General features: G+C 44.0%; 1 protein-coding gene across 1 annotated transcript in view; it reads right to left on the minus strand.

The window, feature by feature from the left end:
• The window catches only part of LOC126322280 (differentially expressed in FDCP 6 homolog), a 107,958-nt gene that overhangs the window by 40,858 nt on the left and 42,275 nt on the right, over positions 1-24,825 (minus strand). Inside the window, exons 5-6 of the mRNA XM_049994281.1 lie at positions 5,962-6,206; positions 5,433-5,634 (exon numbers count right to left, since the gene is read on the minus strand). Of these exons, the coding sequence (XP_049850238.1) occupies positions 5,433-5,634; positions 5,962-6,206 (447 nt within the window). The remainder of the gene's footprint in view (positions 1-5,432; positions 5,635-5,961; positions 6,207-24,825) is intronic.

Here is a 24,825-nt window from a genome sequence, read left to right on the forward strand (position 1 = left end):
CACTCTGAGTTCCAGACTTTCAGCTATTGATGGCTTATAAATGAGTGAAGGTCTGGTGCTAGGATCCCAACTTCCAGAATTGGCAACCTTGTGGTCAGCTTGTTCATTTTCCAAAAGCTCAAAACGACCAGTGGTCTAAATTAAAACAACTGGCCGTCCAGCTTGATAGAGGTCAGAGACACCATCTTGGATATCCATAATAAGTGGGTGAGGAAAGTGACAGTGGTCTATAGCCTGAAGGCTGCTAAAGGAGTCACTACAGATCAGGATACTCTTGCCAGTGCAAGAACAAAAATGGCTACGGACTGATTTAATAGCCATGAACTCAGCAGTAATGACACTCCAGCTGTTTGGCGGAGGGTGGAGTTCACTGTACCGTGCACATGTTTGTATACAAAGCCTGTACGTCCGTTGACTGTCGAGTCATCTGTGAATACCACTTCCAAATCCGAATAGGTCTCAAGGACAGCTAATAACTAGTGGCAAAAAATCGTGGGGCCAATGGAATCTTTCGGACCATAGGAGACGTCAAGACAAATGCGAGGTCAGGGTTCAAATCACGAGAGCGGGAGGGGGGGTCTGTCTCCCCGAAAAGAGGTGACTGTGGAGAAAGCTGCAGTTCCTAACAGAGACACTGGAGCTGTGCAGCAACTGTAAACCCAGTTCTGGGTCAATGTTGTGGAAGATGGAACTCCCCCTCAGGGAAAAAGGACACAGGAGTTGTGATGTTCAGGCAAGCTACGAACGTTAAACCATAATTCAGGAACTGTCGCTGGTGCCCGATACGTAACAGAGGGACTCCAACGGCAACGAGTATTCTGCTCACTGGGCCAGTCCAGAAGGCTCTTGTCGCAAGTCAGACACCACAATGATGAATGGAGTCCAGTATCTACAAAGCTGAGGGTGATGCAGAACCATACACAACATTCCCATAATCAAGACAGGACAGAATCAGGGCTTTCTAGAGCTGCAAAAGGAAAGAGTGATCTCCACCCCAGCAGTGCTACTGAAGCAGAGAAGTGTACCGAGGTGTCACCAGCACTTTTGCTTACAGTGGCAAAAATGAGGCAGCCATGTCAGACGGGGATCACAGACCAGTCCCAAAAAGCTGTGAATCTCAACTGCAGCTAGACAAATCATATGACTGATCATCTAGACAAAGCTCTGTGGGTGGGCAGTATAAAAGTAGACAAAGCTCTGTGGGTGGGCAGTATAAAAGCAGACAAAGCTCTGTGGGTGGGCAGTATAAAAGTAACCAAAGTGCAGGGCACGTGTACTGGTGGTTGAAAAACAAAAACCTTATGTGTGAGCCCATGACCCTGCCTTTCATACAGCACCCCTGTAGGTGACGCTCAGCAACAACCATACTAAACGAGCAATAATAAAAGCAAAAATTGTCAGCGTACAAGGAGGGCCCCACAGCTGTCACTGGGCCATTGATGGCCATCAGAAAGAAGGTGATGCTCAGTGCAGATACCTGCAAGAAAGACCCCATTCCCTTGAATACGTGGGGTACTAAGTGAATCACCCACTTGAATCCTGAACATACAGTATGACAGGAAGTTCTTGACAAACATCCAGAGTGGACCCCAGAGATGCCATTTGTGCAATGTATTAAGGATGTGGTGACACCATGTCATGTCATGTCATGTCATGTCATGTCATGTCATGTCATAAGCCTTCTGGGGGTCAAAAAAAGACAGCGATGAGGTGCTGACAATGTGCAAAGACCGTGGAGTAGCCTTTGTGAAAATTGCTCCAAGATGGAGCCAAAAGGCCTCGCAACTCAAAGAGCCAACACAGCCCCTTCCTTACTGTGCATTCGAGCAACTTAAAAGAAAACATTGGTTAGGCTCACTGGGTGATAACTGTACATCTCAAGGGGGAACTTACGTGATTTCAGTACCGAAACTACCGTGCTTTCTTGCCACTTAGTTGGGAACTCCTCATTGTTCCAGATCGGAGCAATACTCTAGGGCAGTGGAGAGTTCCAATCCACTGAATGGACCATTATATGGCTTCAGGTCACAATTAGTAAAAGATAATCACATTCGATCCACCTGCAGTTTTACGAGACGAAAGACAAAGTGGTAGTGCTCAGACACAGATGAGCGAGCATAATGCTCAGCAAAATGTTCGGCAACACTGTCTGGATTAGTATAAATGGCACCACTGAGGAAACACTTGGTTCACGTGCAGGGCAGTGGAAACTGTAGAGTCGTCTGATCTTTGCCCATAACTTTGATGTAGAGGTATGTAATCCAACAGTGAAACATACTGTTTCCAGGATTCTTGCTTTCATCATTTTATGAGGTAGCAAATGTTGGCACAGAGTCGTTTAAAGGAAATGAGGTGCTCCAGTGAGGGGCATTGGAGGACCCACCTGTGATCTCTAATGGCCACAGTGATCTCTGTAGTCCAACAGGGTACTGTCTTCCTACAGAGGGATCCTGAGGAAGGGGGGGGGGGGGGGGGGGTGCTGGCTCAGTTGGCTGCAAAAAGAATGGCTGCCGTTGTACACTGAACAGCCACAACGATACTGCCTTGCGATGGGGAGCTAAGGACTACAGCAGAGGTGAACCCATCATATCATGTATTCTCCAGTGCATAGCTGGTAGAAGATCCATGGTCAAGTACGTACCATATGTCACATTTCACTGTATGTGGGTACCAGAGCTCAAGAGGCAAAGATCAAGTTGTCCCAGTACAGTTTGGATATCTTTACCACAGTCAGTGATCAGTGTTCTGCCAGACAAACGGTTATGGGTGTTGAACTTGCCCAAGACTAGAAAAGGCGCACGCAAAACATTCTGAGACAGAACATCACTGGGAGGGAGACAAACATAAAAGATGGTAAAATCCTGATGTGCCCGTACCAATTCAGCCACAGCCTCCGAAGCTGTATCGAGAGGCATAAGGTCACTGTATACAGAGTCCAGCACATATATACAATCTCCTCCAGATACCCTCTCACAGTCAGTATGATTCTCAAAATAACCTCAGTAGCCACAAATGGCAATACAGAATTCAGCGTTAGTGCTTAAAAGCTGTTGTAGCTCAGCCAGGTGGTAGAAAAATCCATTACAATTCCATTGGTGTGTGGCCGCTGTAGTTTCCTTCATCTTAAAGGACTTCCTTTTTTCCTTTTGTCATTGTTGTCCTCCTCCTCCTTAGAAGTCAATGATGGAAAAGAGTCCCTGAATTAGTTTCAGGGACAGAGAAAGAATGAGAAGTCTGATGGCTTGCATCAGCCTGTGATGCCTTCAGCTGCCGGCTGGCATCTAGCGGTGGACCAACTGAAACCATGGAAGGGAGAGATCCAAGGGACCTTCTCCTTGCTAGAGAACCCAGAGGAGGAGGATGGGGACCAGTGGCCTCAGAAGGTGGGGAGCCAATGCTCCTGAAATGTGTGTGGTGGAAGCACAAGAAGGGCTCAATGGCATGGGGGTGGTGGTGGTGGTGGTGGTGGTGGTGGTGAGCAGTAAGAAACACACGTGAGGAAAGCACATCTGACAGAGAAGAGGCTGACATTGCAGCTGTAGTGCAAGACTATCATTTCTATGGGATTAAGACACCCACACTTTTTTCTGGCCTCTTGATATGCAAGCTCATCCAGGGTATTACACTCCTGGCTTTTCTTCTCATGAAAAATGGAGTACTCTGCTGAGCAGGGAGAACAGAGCTTACCCCAGATTACACAGATGGGATAAGTGGCACAAGGAACATTCACATGCAACAGATGTCCACAATTCCTGCAGAGAGGGGTAGCGGTGCAATGGGAAGACATATGTCCAAACTTCATACACTTGAAGCATCTAATAGGAGGAGGAACATATGGTTTCACATAACACCGGTAGACCATCAACTTGACCTTCTCAGGCATTGTATTACCTTTGTGAGGCAAGACGAAAGCTCCAGTAGCAACAATGTTTTCCCTCGGTCCCCTACGGCCATCACGGATGATGAGTACAGCCCGTCACTCTAAGTTGGCTCATAGCTCATTGTCACAATAGAAGATTAGCATGAAAGAAGATGCCCTGGACCATTCTGAAACTCTTTCGGAGAGTGGCAGTCACGAGAATGTCACCCAACTTTCCACAAGACAGCAGTGCCTGTGACTGGGCAGGAGATAATGTTTTAAACAGCAGGGAATCACTCTTTATCTTAAAGATAGCTGGACCACCCCTGTATTTGTTTATGATATGTTAGACATTAAATAAATGCTTTGTGGCCAAAAAGAAGTCCCCGTCAGTCCTGGCACAGACCAGGTACTGGGGAGAGTATTTTTCTTTTTGTCGTCTCTTCCTACGTTCTCCCATGGGTGGCCGGGGAAGGGAACACGTTGGGATTTATTTTTTTGCATTGTACATGGCCTTTCCACTCCAAATGGGGGCTCTCCCTACGGGTGCCACCCAGCCTCAGCAACAGCTACCCGACAAGTAATTCATTGCTGGGAGTCTTTGTGCTCCGGTCACGATGGGCACATGCTCCGTGGCATACGGAGAGTGTGCAGTGCAGGCACCAACACTGGGATCCCTGCGTGATCAGGGGGCTACCACCCTACAGGTACTTAACCCCCCTCCTCCCCCCACACATACACATAATAGGATGGCTATCGTGTTACATTTTGGACATACTACAACAACAGGGAGGAAGGATGTCATGGTGGAAGTGCACAGAGGTTTGAGCACACACATAAGTGGGTGACCTTCCCTGCTCAACACACACTTCTGTAAAATTAGGATAAAATGGCAGGTAAAAGCCAATAATGGGGGCCACGTAAGTGTTAATGGAAGGTAAAGATAGCACTGGCAGTGAAATTGGAAATCTACACCAAAATTTCAAAGTCCATGCAGTGCCTGCACCAAATGGACCATCCAATGGGAAGAGATAGTCAAAGTGTAGGTTTGCAGTACAGAAAGAGTAAGCAGTGCTGGAAAGACTGGGGACAACACAGAGTGGTGAGCCTCCTCAGGGTTTAGTGATGCTGGTGTGTAATTACTTCTAAGTCTTCTATTGAATATTGGTGAGATCTGGGCAGCGAACAGTTGTATATGATTACTAAGTACGGAGCTATTATATCAGCAGTCTCTGGAAAGAATCTAACTGGTAAACAGACTGGGTTGAAAGACTTGCCTTTATGAAGTAAATATTTTGTTACGCCGGGATATCTACTTCTAGATACTCATGTGGGCAGCTGTTCTTGATTAGAATTCTGGAGTCTTTACTGCACTTCTTTGCTGAAGGAATTCTGGAAAACCATGTTTAGTAATTCATGTTACTTCATAGCAAAAGTTAGTTGCTTCTGCAAAATTGCTGTGTACAATTATTATTGGGTGTTACCATAATCAATAAACTAATGGACAGAGTAAACATCTGTTTTCCAACAACTAAAATGAAGAATTTGATAGTATTTAAAAAGTTACACCTACCATTTTCTCTGCTTGTAACTCTGCTCTCGTCTGTTCCATATCAATTATCTGGCTCGTTCGACGTCTGTTCTCCTCACTTATTTTTAGGATCTCTGCATCTCTTAACCGCCTTCTACGATTTGCTTGTGACCTCTGGTAACCTTCACGCAATCCAGAATATGATATTGCTGTCTGCAAGGAAGATATCCATTGCAAACGGGTTCTGAAATAATTTAGTAGTTATACACTTTACTTTATTTTTCAGTAAGAACATTTGAATTTAACAGTGATTTCTACCTCCATTTTAAGGAACTGTTTGTTACAACAGTGTTCATGGATTTTGTTGGGTTTACTGTCCACCTTAATGCCTACCACGTATTTTTACAAAATTGTTGTCTTGCAAGAGGTTTACAATTGTGGTGTTGGTGGTAGTGGTGATTCTAGTTAATTAGCACCAGTAAATTTACACACTCTACTTTTTCTACTTTTCTTCTTAAATAAATAATTTAAGTAGAGAATGCAAAATGTATGCCCAAATATAACTATGCACCTGTGATCCATAGTGGCGAACTCAAATGTTCTGTCATTGGTATTGAGCACAAATCGAGTCCTGTCCCGGGTTGAATTGCTATTTGTTGGTGGACTCACATCTACTCTGCACTGGGGATCCAGTGGAATTGACCCACATTGTTCTCTCTCATTCTGACTTTTGAAGTAGCTCAACTCTGTTGGATGCAATACAAACCAATATTCCTTCAATGTCGGAAGAAGATACCCACGTTTATACAACATGCCCTGCAGAAGAACAGATAACAAATTGATTTTTTTTATCATAACATAAATATAACTTAAGGTATCATTTACACAAGATAACAATGGAAAACTGACAGTTACATTGGAATCACATCTATCACTTACTATGATTTGCTGAATGCCACAATTTTTTACAAGTAAAAATCACTTTTGCCTTTATGTAGTTTTAATAAAGTGATGGTGAAACTGTCCATACTGATTTTACCTGAGCTCTTTGTCTAATAAACAAAATTACGAAAGTAAATGTAGCTGTGTAACAACAGAAAACAAAGGGTTCTTGATCTTTTGGCAGGCTACACACTTAGTGCCTGTTTTATTATCAATATAAATGCTAGCAAGGAAGCATTCAAGTACTGAAAAATTCTGATGATGTTTACGGCTTTCAATGCCCCACACACTGTCAACCACGCAATCACAATACTGGCTGTTAATGGCAATTGGGGGCGGGACTAGATTTATCCAATGGTGAACATAGCATGAGACTACAGAACAAATCAAAATGCTTAGTCAATGAGTAGCTGACAACAGTGCTAGTCATGTTGGTACAAAGCGGAGCAACGGTAACGATAAACAAAGCAAGCATTGTATTACACGAGATCTACCCAAAAAATTCCAGAACTATGTCCACATAATTTTTCTACACTTAACTTTTACTTATTGTGCATGGTCTCCTATGAAATACTCTCCTCCACAATTGACACACCACTCCCACTGCTTTTTCCACTTCTGGAAGCAGTCATGGTATGTCTTTTGCTGGATCGCGCAAAATGTCATCTGGGAATTTTCTTTTAGCTCATATATAATTGCAAATATTTTGTCTTTCAATGGGGTTTTCAACTTTGGAAAGAAAAAAAAGTCTGCAGGGGCCAGGTCTGGAGAGTACAGAGGATGAGGCAGCATCGAGATTACGTTTTTTGTGCAACAATCACACACTAACGGGGATGAATGTGAGGATGTGTTATCATGATGCAAGATCCATGAATCTCACCAAATTGCAGGCAGTTTCCTTCACACATTTTCTCACAGGCTGCGCAACATGTTCCTACAGTACCATCTCTTAACAGTTTGTCCCTATGGCATGAGTTCGTGATGAACTAATCCTTCAAAGTCAGAGCTAACTATCAGAATGGCTTTGACAGTTGGCCTGACGCAATGAGCTTCATTTGTCTGAGAGAACCTTTGCCAACCTATTGTGAGAATTAAACCTTGGTCTCAACATCACAACCAAACACCCATGTCTCATCACCAGTTGTTTTGACCAGCTATTGGCCAGAAGTAATGCGCATATCATAATAGTTGTTCCCTTATGCCCATTTTCCCATTCTTTCTTGCTGTGATGTAAATATTCCATACTGCCTTGCAAGATCATGTACATTAGAAAGAATCGTAGGTGGCAGAGCATCTCCAACTTCTCAAAACACAATAAATAGCTTTCCAGCCAGTTTACCACCTAGATGAACAGTGGGCATAATTGTATAAATTTCCAGGTTTCCTTTCATATGCATCTCCTCTTCAAATCCTGATTAGTTGGAGTTGAAAACAAATTCCTTACTGAGTGATGAGATAAAGTTTGTTTATATCACCCACAAATTCTCATGCAAATTCTGCAGTTTGCTGTGCACCGTCAAGTTGATGCTTTGTTTGAAATTCTGTTATCTCAAGTTTTCCAATTCTGTAGCACTGTTTGAAGTTATGGAACCTCCGTCTGATTCCATTGAAATCGCTGAAATATATGCCACAAGCAGTTTGATGTGGTCACTATCATGCAAATTCTGTAAATTGTACTGTGAAATGCACAAACACCAGTTTTTGTAACAAGTACACCTTGTTCGCCCTTGAATATTTATAGTTTTTCTTATTCACTACACGGTCATATTGCTGTGGACTTATTCAAAATCTGTGGTTTTTTCTTTCTTTTTTTTCCTTCTCTCTACCCTGCAGATGGTCTTCCTTTTACATACTTATGTTTAGTACATGGTCCTTGGATGATTGTCCTTTACTTTGTTTCACTGAAGACAGGATTTGTGGCTTCCTATCCAACAAGGATGAACTACACAGCTTGATGGCTCAACACCTATTTCAGTATCAGTTTCACTTGTTAAATATGTATCATCACATTTGTTAATTGTACTCCTCATGTACATTGTCTCCACAGTCGAGCGTATACAACACAACATGTCACCAACTCATCTTGTAGAAACACAAATACTTAATCTGCAACTTCTTTCTCACTCTGCAAAATTCCTTGGGTGTCTTTTGGATGAAATGTCAGCTTCGACAACTGTTGTAGATATGTAGTCTTTTCAAAAACTTAGGAATATTCATAGTTCCACGCCAATGGTGTGTTGGAGCGAAATGTTGTTGGCATCTGTGCAACCATTTGTGTTTACTGTGTGAATGCCAGAAGTTTCGTTGCTATATGACTATAAGTGCCATATTGAGTAGAATGTTGTGTCTCACAGTTTGCAAATTTTGAGATGTGAGAGTTAGAAGAGCTACATGTCTGCATTAAATTTTGCATGAAACTCAAGAAAACGTTCACACAGGGACACTAAATGATGAAGGAAGCCTGTGATGATGACTGCTTAAGCCATACGTGGTGATACGAATGATTTATATGGTTTATAAATGGTTGGATGGAAGTCAAAGATGACCTTCATTCAGGACACCCTATGACGTCTACTGACAACGCTCATGTCAGGAGCGTTGACGAAACTGCACATGCCAATCGAAGACTGGCTGTCAAGAGATTGCCGAAGAATGTAAAGTTTCAGTTGGAACATGTCACGAAATCCTCACACAGCACATGGGAATGAAACCTTTGATGTTGACGGTGGAAACTTCGTAATCACTGTGGCATGCCATTTCTGATTTCATCGTTTGTTTTGAACATTTATTGAATGGCATCAGGTCCATTTTGTGAAGAGTAATACAGACATCTCACATGCAGTTGATCTCTGTATCTCCTGGACACTAAATTTCTGTAGCCCTCCTGATGCTCATGATGAGTCATTAGCAGCTAATATTTTTCCTGTCATAGTTCTTAACACAACACTTTCAAATGAACCGTACTAAAGATTAAACTTACAGGTCACACTCAAGGGATTTCTTGTTAGTATACTCACTACATGGCAACAAATCAGAGAGACTGATCATGCATATTCTTTATTACCAAGAACTGTTTAAAAAACTATGACTTAAGTGAGACAACTTACAAGGAGCAATGAGACAATATTAAAATTAGTACACTGATTACAAAACAAGGGAAGGAGGAGAGTCAGCAAGAAAATGAAATTATACATAAACTTAATTGGAAGTCGGCAAGTGTTCTCATTCTGAAATACTGGATGAGTGAAATCCACATACAATTTGCGTACTATTAGTTAACATGCTTCAAAACAAACACACAGTTTCTAACTGTAATACTTGTTTTGCTGTGCTAAAGTATCAATATATCTCACAATGAGTAGTTTGTGAAAGTATTTTAATTTTTTTTAATTTGGCTAATAATTGAGTGAAATATTGAAACTAAAATTTGTGTTGTCTTTAAGCTACAGCTCAAACAATGTTCTGGGTTCTCAGATAGGTGGTGGTTGTTGGGATGTTTAAGGGGGACTAAACAGCTAAGGTCATCAGTCCCCCATTCCAAAAACAGGCGAGACAAAAATTTACGGAGCAGGTAAAACCCCAAGGGGGGAGGAGACACTCCTCCCCCCAGTCACTGAAAGAACACCAATGTGGCAGCGAACGCTAGAGACAAGAAGAGTACAGACGAACACCGGACAGAAAGAAACGGAAGAAAAGAAGAGGGCCGGAGACTGGTTGACTGACCATGAGAACAAAAAAAGGGAAAGAGTCAACCATCCAAATACACACTAAAATCTGCAACCAATGAGAGACTCGAGAACAAGAGACACAGAAAGGGAAAGGGGCAGGACCCCCCTAAATGGAACCATAAAAAGGACTACCATGGATAAAATTTAAAACGTCATCAGCCATGGAGGCATCGTCACTTAAAACCAAAGGCAACGTGCCCGGGAGATTAAAAGTCTGCCGGAGGGTGCGCAGGCGGGGACACTCCAACAAAATGTGGGCGACCGTCAACCGAGACCCGCACTGACACAGGGGGGGATCCTCCTGACACAAAAGATGTCCGTGTGTCAGGTAGGTATGGCCGATGCGGAGCCGACACAGGATGACAGAGTCCCTGCGAGAAGCCCGCAGGGAGGACCGCCACACATCGGTCGTCTCCTTAACAGCCCGCAGTTTATTCGGCGAAGTCAGGCTACGCCACTCGTCATGCCACATCCCAAGCACCTTACGGCGCAACGCCAGCTGCAGATCACGAGCCGGGAGGCCGATCTCCAAAGTGGAGGCGTCAATCGCCCCTTTGGCCAGCCTGTCGACACGTTCGTTCCCGGGATGCCAATGTGACCTGGCGTCCAAACAAAGACCACCGAACGACCAGAGCAGGTAATGGCAAAAAAAGACTCCTGAATAAAGGATACCAGAGGAGAAGAGGTATAGCAGCGGTCGATAGCCTGGAGGCTGCTCAGGGAGTCACTGCAGATGACGATGGACGTACCTGAGCAGGAACGCATATGCTCAAGAGCGCGCAATATGGCCACCAGCTCTGCAGTAAAAATACTGCAGCCAGCCGGCAAGGAGCGCTGTTCAACATGGGCAGCGTGAGCAAAAGCGTATGCAGGATGATCATCCACCAGGGAACCATCAGTGTAGACAGGCTCACAGCCTGAAAATGAGGCGAGGAGCACAAAAAAACGGCGACGGAGGGCCACATGCGGAACCGAGTCCTTGGGTTCCCGTGCCAAGTCCAGGCGGACGGACGGACGGGTCATACACCAGGGAGGCGTGGGTGCACAGGCCCGGAAGGGAGGCAGAAGAGGGAATGACCCCAGTTCTGACAGCAGGGACTGGACGCGGACAGCAATGGAAAGCCCAGACCTACGTCGCCGGTCGGGTAGAGGGAGGACCCTGGTAGGGAAAAGCAGGCGATGATTGGGATGGCCCAGTGAGCAATGCACGTGGACAGCATAGTCGGCGAGCAGTCGGTGGCGGCGAATCCGCAGCGGAGGAACCCCGGGCCTCCAACAGCAGACTATCCACGGGGCTTGTACGAAAAGCGCCAGTTGCAAGCCGAACCCCACAGTGGTGTATGGGGTCCAACAACGTCAACACTGAGGGTGATGCAGACCCTTAGGCCAGGCTCCCATAATCAAGCCTGGACTGCACAAGGGCTCTGTACAATCGCAACAGCGTGCAGCGATCTGCACCCCAAGACGCGTGGCTCAGGCAGCGGAGGGCATTGAGGTGCCGCCAGCACTTTTGCTTCAGCTGAGTAATATGAGGAACCCATGTGAGCCGGGCATCAAAGACGAGTCCTAAGAAGTGGCTAGTGTCCACCACTTCAAGTAGGTGACCATCGAGGTAAAGTTCCGGATGAGGGTGGACCGTCCGATGCCTGCAGAAGTGCATAACTCGAGTCTTGGCTGCAGAGAACTGAAATCCATGAGTCAGAGCCCATGATGCCGCCTTGCGAACTCCCGTAGTTGTTGAGCTAAATGAGATGCAGAAGTCGTCGGCATACAAAGAAGGAGACACCGACGACCCCACGGCTGCAGCCAGACCATTAATGGCCACTAGAAATAAGGAAACGCTCAACACCGAGCCCAGCGGGACCCCATTTCCCTGCATATAAGATGAACTAGAGGTGGCACCGACTTGCACCCGGAAAGAGCGGCGCAATAAAAAGTTTTTAAGAAAAGCTGGGAGCTGGCCACATAGAGCCCACTCACGCAACATAGCAAGGATGTGATGCCTCCATGTTGTGTCATATGCCTTCCGCAGATCAAAAAATACAGCAACGAGATGCTGACGGCAGGCAAAGGCCATACGCATAGCAGATTCCAGCCGCACCAAATTGTCCGCAGCAGACCGGCCCTGACAGAAGCCACCCTGGGATGGAGCGAGGAGACTGCGTGACTCAAGGACCCAACACAAACGCCGCCCCACCATACGTTCGAGCAATTTGCACAAAACGTTGGTGAGAGTAATGGGACGATAGCTGTCCACCGCCAGAGGGTCCGCACTGGGCTTCAAGATGGAGACAATAACACCCTCTCACCATTGCGACGGGAACACGCCCTCGCTCCAAATGCGGTTAAAGATGGTGAGGATGTGTCTCTCTCAGATAGTATTTTACTAATATAGCTAACTAAGACAGAAAAAAAAACTAGTTAATATCCTGCAAAGAGTCACAAGAATATCCGTTATGGATGCTAACTGCTGCATGACACAGAACAGATCTATTTATTAATTTCCTCTTGAAATAGTAACAATGAGTACACACATTCTTTAGCTGCTCTCTTTGATCAAGGTAAGTCGAAAAAGAAACAACCTGTAAACATCTCTGTTACTGTTAACTGAAGGTGCTCAATGGCTTCCCCATGCTGATACTCAACAGTCAACACCATTAACAAATGTTGGTCTTATCCATATGCAAAGGCGTGTGCTGATTTTTATATTTTAGATCTATCAGATAGGAGGATATTTGGGAAATAAAGTTTCTTTTCTGAAGGGTGAAGGCTTGTTTCCCAAGATAATGTTCCAAACAATGATTGACTGTTTCACCAATTGATGGGTATTTCTGTTATATTACTGCTTTTGAAATAGTGCGATTTTCTTCCACCATTAGTGGAGATTATTTTAAAATTGATTTCAGTGTTTGTTGGGTGACTACGTCTTACTGTAAGGTGGCTAGTAATGATAAAATCTGGTCAATTCATTTAAACTGTTGCCAGACTGAGGTGAAAAGAATTATTCCAGACAAATATTTGTAGGTCAAAAATGCACTTATTTTTCAATGCAGTTTCTTTTCAGGTAGATTTACTTTGTTCAATTTTTTTCCAATGTGAAAACTCTATACCTAAAGAGCAATTCTCGAAGATCTGCAAAAATACCAAGAATGTCTACAGTTTATGTTTTCCAGTCAAAACATTCAGACAGTACTGTGCACGGTACCTAGGGTAAGTGTCAGGGTCATCTGCACGTCATCTAAGGCAAAAGTAAAGATTCATGATGTTTCTGTACACAGATGATTTTTGGGTTGGGCGAGAGAGAGGGGACCAAACAGCACGGTCACCAGTTCCATGATCCAAGATCGCAGGAAGGCACTTTGGGGTAGTAGGAAGAGTAATGAACTGGGGTGGTGGTGGGGGTGGAGAGGGGAGGAGAGGGGTGGTGGCAGAGGTGACGGGGGGGAGGGGGGGAGAGGTGGTTGGGTGTGGTGGGCATGACAGGTGGGAGTGGCGACGGGGAGGGGGGGGAGGGGGTGGGGGGTGAGTGGCTGTAGGAGGGAGGAGGGGGCAGCACTGGTGTCAATCCTAGTGGTTCTATGCACAATGAGGCACACTAGCACCCTCACCAACCCAGCCTTATCCCCAAATGGGGACAACACCAGGGGAGAATACACAAGAAAAGGGAAAACGAAACAACACACAAGACCGGACAAAACATAAGTAAAATGGGCGGTGGGGGAATACCTGATAAGTGTGGTGGCAAGGACACCACAGCTACCTCAGGGACTCCAATTCCAGAAGGAAATTCAGGTACTTTGAGGACATACCACTTTCGCAAAGAAAACCCTGGACAGACGTAACTGTGCAAGCGTTGTCCACTAACACCCAGGACAAGGACCAGGAAAACATGTGAAAGCTCAAAGCAGTCAGAGGACATGCTTATGTTTCCTGGAGGCTGAGTACAAGTGGACACTGCAATTGTAAGAGCAGTCTTAAGTCCTCTTTGTTGGATCGAAAGCCACGAACATTCCACAGGAAGAGAGGTATGACGAGGAAAACGTGAAGAGTGTCATCTCAGCAGCCGCCGAGTGGCAGCCTTTGAACCTCCGAAGACACACTGCTACATGGCACAGAGGCCGGAGGGTCCTGCTCCGTGAGGTCTACAGAGGCATTGGCATTCTCCTTCTGTCGGGCTGCAGAGTCCAGGTAGAAAAATGGTCGGTGGTGCATACCGGCGACAGGCCAGTCAGGTGAGGGTATCACGTGGTGACAATGACGAAGAGGATCTCCGAATTGGCAAAGGAGAAGACCATTTGCCTTTGTTTGTCTTGGAGCCTTTCTGCTTGGGAGTGGAAGATTCAGATGTTTGTCGGCTGGAGGGACATACGAAGCCTTCAGGAGAGTATTCCTTCTGTCTTTTCCAGCTTGCTGGTTGTGCAGCAGGTGACTTTGACCTGTGAAGCAAAAGTCCGGTGGCCCGTCTCACAGCTAGAGTAGGTGACGGGGACACTACCATGATGCTGGACAATTTCACAACTGTGGTGCTAAAGTTGAGGTCAAATGACTGTATGTGCATGTCCTTTGTGGTGCAAGATATAGCAAGAGTAGTACTGTAGGTGCCAATGGTAGAACTCAGGGTTTCCGACTAGCTCACAACTTGCGAGCAACCAGGTAAGGCATTTTTTCCTTAACCAGGATCTCCTGGACAGTCTACTCTCTAAGATACATAGGAAGTGGTACGGTCACCATTACAGTTGATACAGCAGGGAGGAGGCAGACAATCACCCTCGTGAGCATCACTACCACGAGCTACACATTGGGCCAGGTGTCGACAGGACTCTCGAGTGTGGTCGTAACGATGTCACTGGCAGCAGCGAACCGAGTTCAGAATGTGTGGTTGTACATTGATAACTTCATACCCTGATCTTTGACAGGAGTACCACTCTATCAAAAGTGAGAAAAAGAGTGTGTGTGGGTGCTAAGGATGCATGTACTTTTTTCATCACCTATGGACTGTAATGACACCTTGATTAGAGAAGTAAGTTCGGATTTCTGCCTCAGTTGGACCATCAAGTAGCCTGGCGTAAGTAGCTCCACGGGAACGCATTGTTCAATGGGCCTTGACACAAGCAGGATACCCGTGGCGGAGTGACCCTGCAAGCAGTTATTGTGCTTGAGAATCAGAAGTGGCCTCCAAAAGCAAAGTGCCATTGCATAAATGAGAGCATGATTTCACAGTGCCAGCAAATGCATCAACACCTTTCTCAATAATAAACAGATTGGTCATAGCGAAGGACTGACTGTCTTCAGTACGTGAAACAACGAGGAACCACGGTACAGCTGGGAGGGTCTTTGAATCGTTAGCCTCATTCTGTTTACGTTTGGTCAATATTGATGGTGAAAAAGGTGACTGGCTCACTGCAAGAAAATCCCGCACGATTGCCAGTGTCTCCGACAGTGCACTCCTTCCAACTGGGGGCACTCCTCAGAAGGGGGCACACCCGCCTCAGGTGATTTGTCACACCTCCCAAACACCTCATAGCAATCTAGGAAGGCAGCAACTAAGGCTGTTACTCCTCCCTGGGCCTGGTCTTTTCCAGTGAGCAACGTGCGAACCCTACCGGTCAACCCGGGGCTGGGAATTACACGTTACCCAATCACCTGTTATGCATCACATGCGTAGGCTCGCCTCCTGGAGCACACAGAGAGGAAGAAGAAAAAGATGAACGTCAAAGTTGAGGTAGGATAGGAGAATGGGAATGAAAAAAAGAAAGAAGGAACAGAAGACAGTGGAGAGACTGTTCTGATATCGGAGACTGAATAAGCAGAACACATTTCCAACAACATCCCAGACATGTTTATCAAGGAAGGGGAAAAAGAACTGCAAGAAGGTAGACATGCAGCACAGAAGGGAAAAGATGCTGAAAACGCTAGGGCCCCACGGTAGTCAAGTACAAATCTGACAGAGTGGTGAGCCCCATGGGGCCAAGTCAGACTTACTGAATTTAAGGAGTTTAAGACATCCAAATAGAGACACAGATCACTTCGTAGTTAGTGCACGGGTGAAGCCGAGAATATCTAATGTAGTGAAATGAACCTGACCCAAGACACAGAAATAAAATGTCACAGCTTTAGAATTACAGGAAGCAAAGGAACCATAACAGGAGAGAATAATTTAGACCTTTGAAAACACTTAAGAATGTAACAATGTTGAAGATCAATAGGAAAAGACAAAGAAATACAGGTTTGGTTCCTGCTGAGGGTACTGGTGGGTGGGACTTCACAAGACATGGCGTGCATCTCAGTAGGAAAGGCAAGGGTCAACTGGCTGGGATGATAGCAAAATCTTTAAGGGGGAGGAGGAGGGGGGGGCACTGAATCTCATGGGAGTACTTTTTTAGGCTAAGATCAGTGTCCAATCATCCTACATTGATTGAAATTAAGCTTAATGAGAAGTTCAGACAAGTTGGTACTAACAATGTGAAAATATCACTAGATTCTCATGACAGTACAGTGAAAAATAATGTTAGTGTGTCACAACATTCACACAAAAGCACAGTGAAAAATAATGTTAATATTTTGCATCAGAATATCAGGGAATTAAAAAACAAAGTAGATGAGCTTCTTGGTTGTTTAGAAGATTTAGAAACAGAGTGGAATAGATGTACTATGCCTGTCTGAACATCATATCGACACAGGTATGGAAATGGTAAATATAGGTGGATGTAAGCTTTCAGCACAGATTCTTTGTTGTGCTACCTGGCAGACAAAGGAAAGCAAATTATTATTTGTGGGGATTTCAATATAGACTTGCTGAAAGAGTCTGATAGAAAGCTTGACCTTGGAATATTACTTGGTTCTTTCAATTTGACATCAGCTATCTATTTTCCTACTCAGGTGGTACAGGAAAACAGCACATTTTCACAGACCAAGATAAATTTCTTGTTGTTGTGGTCTTCAGTCCCAAGACTGATTTGATGCAGCTCTCCATGCTACTCTATCCTGTGCAAGCTTCTTCATCTCCCAGTACCTACCGCAACCTACATCCTTCTGAATCTGTTTAGTGTATTCATCTCTTGGTCTCCCTCTACGATTTTTACCCTCCATGCTGCCTTCCAGTTTTAAAATGGTGATCCCTTGATGCCTCAGAATATGTCCAACCAACCAACCCCTTCTTCTAGTCAAGTTGTCCTACAATTTCTCTTCTCCCCAATTCTATTCAATACCCCCTCATTAGGCATCTGATCTATCCATCTAATATTCAGCATTCTTCTGTAGCACCACATTTCGAAAGCTTCTACTCTCTTCTTCTCGAAACTATTTATTGTCCATGTTTCAATTCCATACATGGCTCCACTCCATACAATACTTTCATAAACGACTTCCTGCCGTTTAAATCTATACTCAGTGTTAACAAATTTCTTTTCTTCAGAAACGCTTTTCTTGACATTGCCAGTCTACATTTTATATCCTCTCTACTTCGACCATCATCAGTTATTTTGCTCCCAAAATATCAAAACTCATTTACTACTTCAAGCGTCTGATTTCCTAATCTAATTCCCGCAGCATTACCCGATTTAATTCGACTACTTTCCATTATCCTTGTTTTGCTTTTGTTGATGTTCATCTTATATCCTCCTTTCAAGACACTGTTCATTCCGTTCAACTGCTCTTCCAAGCCCTTTGCTGTCTCTGACAGAATAACAATGTCACTGGCGAGCCTCAAAATTTTTATTTCTTCTCCATGGATTTTAATTCCTACTCTGAATTTTTCTTTTGTTTCCTGTATTGCTTGCTCTATATACAGATTGAATAACATCGGGGACAGGCTACAACCCTGTCTCACTCCCTTCCCAACCACTGCTTCCCTTTCATGTCCCTCGAACCTTATAACTGCCATCTGGTTTCTGTACAAATTGTAAATAGCCTCTAGATCCCTGTATTTTACCTCTGCCACCGTCAGTATTTGAAAGAGAGTATTCCATTCAACATTGTCAAAAGCTTTCACTAAGTCTACAAATGCTCCCCGAGGTCGGATTCTAGTAATTTTTCCATTCATCTGCAAAGAATTCGTGTTACTATTTTGCATCTGTGGCTTATTAAACTGATGGTTCGGTAATTTTCACATCTGTCAGCACCTGCTTTCTTTGGGATTGGAATTATTGTATTCTCCTTGAAGTCTGAGGGCATTTCGCCTGTTTCATACATCTTGCTCACCAGATGGTAGAGTTTTGTCAGGGCTCGCTCTCCCAAGGCTGTCAGCAGTTCTAATGTAATATTGTCTACTCCCGGGGCCTTGTTTCTACTTGGGTCTTTCAGTGCTCTATCAAATTCTTCACGCAGTATCGTATCTCCCATTTCATCTTCTTCTACCACCTCTTCTATTTCCATGATCCTGTCCTCAAGAACATCGCCCTTGTATGGACCCTCTATATACTCCTTCCATCTTTCTGCTTTCCCTTCTTTGCTTAGAACTGGGTTACCATCTGAGCTCTTGATATTCATGCAAATGATTCTTTTTTCTCCAAAGATCTCTTTAATTTTCCTGTAGGCAGTATCTATCTTACCCCTAGTGATACATGCTTCTACATCCTTACGTTTGTCGTCTAGCCTAACCTACTTAGCCATTTTGCACTTCCTGTCGATCTAATTTTTTAGATGTTTGTATTCCTTTTTGCCTGCTTCATTTACTGCATTTTTGTATTTTCTCCTTTCATCAATTAAATTCAATATCTCTTCTGTTACCCAAGGATTTCTATTAGCCCTCATCTTTTTACCTACTTGATCCTCTGATGCTTTCACTATTTCATCTCTCAAAGCTACCCATCCTCCTACTATTCTTCTTTCCCCCATTCTTGTCAATCGTTCCCTAATGCTCTCCCTGAAACTCTATACAACCTCTAGTTTTGCAATTTATCCAGGTCCCATCTCCTTAAATTCCCACCTTTTTGCAGTTTCTTCAGTTTTAATCTACAGTTAATAACCAATAGATTGTGGTCAGAGTCCACATATGCCCCTGGAAATATCTTACAATTTATAACCTGGTTCCTAAATCTCTGTCTTACCATTATATAATCTATATGACACCTTCCTGTATTTCCAGGCTTCTTCCATGTATACAACCTTCTTTTATGATTCTTGAACCAAGTGTTAGCTATAATGAAGTTATGCTCTGTGCAAAATTCTACCAGATGGCTTCCTCTTACATTCCTTAACCCCATTTCATATTCACCTACTACGTTTACTTCTCTTCCTTTTCCTACTATTGAATTCCAGTCACCCATGACTATTTAATTTTTGTTTCCCTTCACTATCTGAATAATTTCTTTTATTTCATCATATTTTTCATCAATCTCTTCATCATCTGCGGAGCTAGTTGGCACATAAACTTGTACTACTGTGGTAAGCAGGGGCTTCTTATCTACACTCCTGGAAATTGAAATAAGAACACTGTGAATTCATTGTCCCAGGAAGGGGAAACTTTATTGACACATTCCTGGGGTCAGATACATCACATGATCACACTGACAGAACCACAGGCACATAGACACAGGCAACAGAGCATGCACTATGTCGGCACTAGTACAGTGTATATCCACCTTTCGCAGCAATGCAGGCTGCTATTCTCCCATGGAGACGATCGTAGAGATGCTGGATGTAGTCCTGTGGAACGGCTTGCCATGCCATTTCCACCTGGCACCTCAGTTGGACCAGCGTTCGTGCTGGACGTGCAGACCGCGTGAGACGACACTTCATCCAGTCCCAAACATGCTCAATGGGGGACAGATCCGGAGATCTTGCTGGCCAGGGTAGTTGACTTAAACCTTCTAGAGCACGTTGGGTGGCACGGGATACATGCGGACATGCATTGTCCTGTTGGAACAGCAAGTTCCCTTGCCGGTCTAGGAATGGTAGAACGATGGGTTCGATGACGGTTCGGATGTACCGTGCACTATTCAGTGTCCCCTCGACGATCACCAGAGGTGTACGGCCAGTGTAGGAGATTGCTCCCCACACCATGATGCCGGGTGTTGGCCCTGTGTGCCTCGGTCGTATGCAGTCCTGATTGTGGTGCTCACCTGCACGGTGCGAAACACGCATACGACCATCATTGGCACCAAGGCAGAAGCGACTCTCATCGCTGAAGACGACACGTCTCCATTCGTCCCTCCATTCACGCCTGTCGCGACACCACTGGAGGCGAGCTGCACGATGTTGGGGCGTGAGCGGAAGACGGCCTAACGGTGTGTGGGCCCGTAGCCCAGCTTCATGGAGACGGTTGCGAATGGTCCTCGCCGATACCCCAGGAGCAACAGTGTCCCTAATTTGCTGGGAAGTGGCGGTGCGGTCCCCTACGGCACTGCGTAGGATACTACGGTCTTGGCGTGCATCCGTGCGTCGCTGCGGTCCGGTCCCAGGTCGACGGGCACGTGCTCCTTCCGCCGACCACTGGCAACAACATCGATGTACTGTGGAGACCTCACGCCCCACGTGTTGAGCAAATCGGCAGTACGTCCACCCGGCCTCCCGCATGCCCACTATACGCTCTCGCTCAAAGTCCGTCAACTGCACACACGGTTCACGTCCACGCTGTTGCGGCATGCTACCAGTGTTAAAGACTGCGATGGAGCTCCCTATGCCACGGCAAACTGGCTGACACTGACGGCGGCGGTGCACAAATGCTGCGCAGCTAGCGCCATTCGACGGCCAACACTGCGGTTCTGGTGTGTCCGCTGTGCCGTGCGTGTGATCATTGCTTGTACAGCCCTCTCGGAGTGTCCGGATCAAGTATGGTGGGTCTGACACACCGGTGTCAATGTGTTCTTTTTTCCATTTCCAGGAGTGTATATTGACCACAATAATGCGTTCACTATGCTGTTTGTAGTAGCTTACCCACATTCCTACTTTTTTATTCATTATTAAACCTACTTCTGCATTACCCCTATTTGATTTTGTATTTATAACCCTGTATTCACCTGACCATAAATTTAATCTAATAAAAACTTTTCCTGTTAAGAATAATCTGTCTGATCATGATGCACAGCTAGTTACAGTATATGATATAGCTCCATACAATAATGCAAAACAGTCCTCCAAAATAGTATGTTCCATTAACGATTTAACAATTCAAAATTTTAGGGAAAGCTTGCAACAGTGAGATTGGCATGAGGGATACAGGGAACATTATGCTAATTTAAAATTTAACCTTTTTCACAATACCTTTGTGAGTATATTTGAAAACAGTTTCCCTAAGGAAACAGTGAAATATAATTGTAAGAAACAATGTAAAAGGCCATAGCCTACTAAAGGGATAAAAATATCTTATAAACATATAAAGGAAATGTTTCTTATAGCTAGGAGAAGTAATGATCCCGAAATAGTGAAACATTATAAAAACTATTGCACTGTATTAAGAAAAGTTATTAAAAAGTCAGAAGTATGTGCGTTAAGTCTGAGATTAGCACATCTGATAAAAAATATTAAAACAATTTCTAATATTGTGAAAAGGGAAACAGGGCAACCGAGAGCACAGGAAGACTGTATTCCTATCAAACACAACGAAAAGTTTGTTAACAAGAAATCAGAAGTAGAAAACATTTTTAATAATCATTTTTAAGTGTTGTAGATAAAATAGGATCCAGCTATTTATTAGAAAATGCAAGGCAGTATCTACGCAATTTGATAAAATTGAATTCCAACCCACCTCTCCTACTGAAATTAGGAAAATAATAAATTCACCCAAAAGTAAAAGCTCACATGGAACTGATGGCATTTGCAACAGAGTACTAAAAGCTTTTTTTCCAACAAATAAGTAGGAGTCTCAGCCACATATGTAACAGGGCATTTTTCCAGGTAACCATTGCATAAAAAAGGGGATAGATCTGATGCTAACTACTGCCCAATCTCACTTACGACAGCTTTATCAAAAATTCTTGAGAAAATAATGTATTCAAAAGTAGCATCACATATTTGTAAAAATGAAGTACTAACAAAATGTCAGTTTGGTTTTCAGAAAGGCTTTTCAACAGAAAATGCTATAGATGCTTTCACTGATCAAATATTACATTCATTGAATAACCGAAAATCACCCATTGGGATATTTTGTGATCGCTCAAAGGCTTTGTGTGAATCACGAAATTCTTCTAGATGAGCTTAAGTATTGTGGTATTAGTGGGGCAGTGCACAAATGGTTTAATTCATACTTAACTGGAAGAATAAAGAAGGTTGAAATTAACAGTACAGATAGTCTGCAACAACTGGCTCAGTCCTCTAACTGGGGAGATACCAAGAAAGGTGTCCCACAGGGTTCAGTCTTGGGTCCCTTATTGTTCTTAATATATATTAAAGACTTGCCACTCTATATTCATGAAGATGCCAAGCTAGTTCTTTTTGCTGATGATACAAGTACAAGGTGTTATCCAAAATTTTTGGGGCTGGTGCTGCCATCTGTTGAAAAACATCACCCTTTAAGTAGTTCCCATCCACACGTACACACTGGTCCCAGCACTTCTGCCACTGGTCAAACATTTTCTGGAAGCCCTGTTCTTTGAGGGTGTTTATCACTGCCAGCGTGTTTCGCAAATCCTCTCTAGAGTGTTGAGCCAAGAGCCTTTCAACTTGAGTTTCAGTTTTGGGAATTGTGCGAAGTTGCAAGGTGCCAAACCTGGTGAGTCTAGTGGGTGGTACAACCGTCATGTTGTTTTTTGCCAAAAAGGTCCTGGTGAGCAAGGACGTGTGCCAGGGCATGTAGTTGTGATGCAGCAGCCAGTTCCCTTGACACCACGAAGTTCGGGCTATCACCACCACGCATTTTCACGGAGCCATCGCAAAACGTCACAGTAGTACATGGAATTCACTGTTTGGTTGTGCACAATTCCCTTGGTATCAAAGAAAATGATGATCATGCTCTTCACTTTGCTCTTCACCTGTCTCGCTTTTTTGGGCCTTGGAGAGCCTGTGCTCTTCCACTGGGATGGTTGTTACTTTGTCTCTGGCTCATAACCGTAAATCTAGCTCTCGTCGCCAGTGATAACCCGTGACAAGAAGGTTGGAGCATCAGATGCAGTCTGACAAAAGTTCGTGCACACTTCAACACACTGTGTCTTCTGATCGGCAGTCAAGATCCTTGGGCACAAATTTTGTGGCAACACGATGCACGCCCAATTCATCAGTCAACATTTGTTGACATGTGCCATAACCAATACCTCTTTCATTCGCAAGGTCTTGAATTGTTCAATGTCAATCCGTACAAACCGATTGCTGAAGTCTGGCAAAAATGTCTGGCGTTGGGCGGCTAATGGGCCTTCCAGTGTGTCTGTACGGCCAGTGTGTCTGTACGGCCAGTGTGTCTGTATGGCCAGTGTGTCTGTATGGCCAGCTGTGAACTGGGCATGCCACTCAAAACACACACACAGCTCATGCTCTGTGCCCCAAACACTTGTTGAATCATTGCAAGGGTCTCCATAGCACTTTCCCCGATATTCACACAAAATTTGATACACACACACTGTTCTGTTCGCGGATCCATCGTAAAATCGCTACACACCAAACACAAAGTATTACGGAAATCACTGTGGACACGCAACACGTCCTCCCAGCTGAATGCCACTCCGCACACTGACTCATCAGATATGCAGCTCTCACCACCTAGCAGTGCAAAGATCTACTATTCATACTTTCTAGATGGCAGCACCAGTCCCAAAAATTTTGGATTCCACCTCATACAGTAAACACACCCAAGAAGCAAGAATCAGCTGAGGAAATTGCAAATAATGTCTTTCAGAAAATTATTAAGTGGTTCTTTGCAAATGGACTCACTAAATTTTGAGAAAACACAGTTTATACAATTCTGCACTGTAAATGGCGTAACACCACTGATAATTATAGACTGTGAATGGAAGTCTGTTGCTAAGGCAGAATACTCAAAATTTCTGGGCGTGTACACGGATGAGAAATTGAATTGGAAGAAACACATACAGGATCTGCTGATACAGTTAGGTTCAGCTTCTTATGCTATTAGGGTTATTGCAAATTTTGGTGATAAACATATCAGTAAATTAGCCAACTACACCTATTTTCATTCATTGTCTTCATATGGCATCATATTTTGGGAAAATTTGTCATCAAAAGAGAAAGTATTAATTGCACAAGAGCGTGTAATCAGAATAATAGCTGGGGGCCACCCAAGATCACCTTGCAGGCATTTACTCAGGATATTCACAGTACTTTCGCAATACATAAATTCGCTTATGAAATTTGTCATTAATAACCCATCCCAATTCAAAAATAACAGCGAAGTGCATAGCTACAATACTTGAAGAAAGGATGGCATTCACAATTATGGATTAAAACTCACTTTGGCACAGAAAGGGGTGAATTATGCTGCCACAAAAATCTTTGGTCATTTCACAAATAGTATTGAAAGTCTGACAGATAGCCAACCAACATTTAAAATCAAATTAAAAGAATTTCTGAATGACAACTCCTTTTACTCAATAGATGAATTCTTAGCTATGCGGTAACTACAGATGGATCACACTGCTTACTCTGAGATTCAAAACCCTCTAACATACTGTACTCTTTCCAATAACACTGAGGGAAATGGAACCATTTGAATGTGGATTTATCAAAAGTAAGTCAACTATCAACCAGATATTTATCCTAAGACAAATTCTGGAAAAAGCAAAGGTATATAGGATTGAAATGTATCATCTTTTTATTGATTTTAAAGCAATGTGTGATAGTAAACACATATAGCAACTGTATCAAGTTCTAGGTGATTT

The sequence above is a fragment of the Schistocerca gregaria genome, chromosome 1 (assembly GCF_023897955.1).
Source record: "Schistocerca gregaria isolate iqSchGreg1 chromosome 1, iqSchGreg1.2, whole genome shotgun sequence".
NCBI classification, from domain to species: domain Eukaryota; kingdom Metazoa; phylum Arthropoda; class Insecta; order Orthoptera; family Acrididae; genus Schistocerca; species Schistocerca gregaria.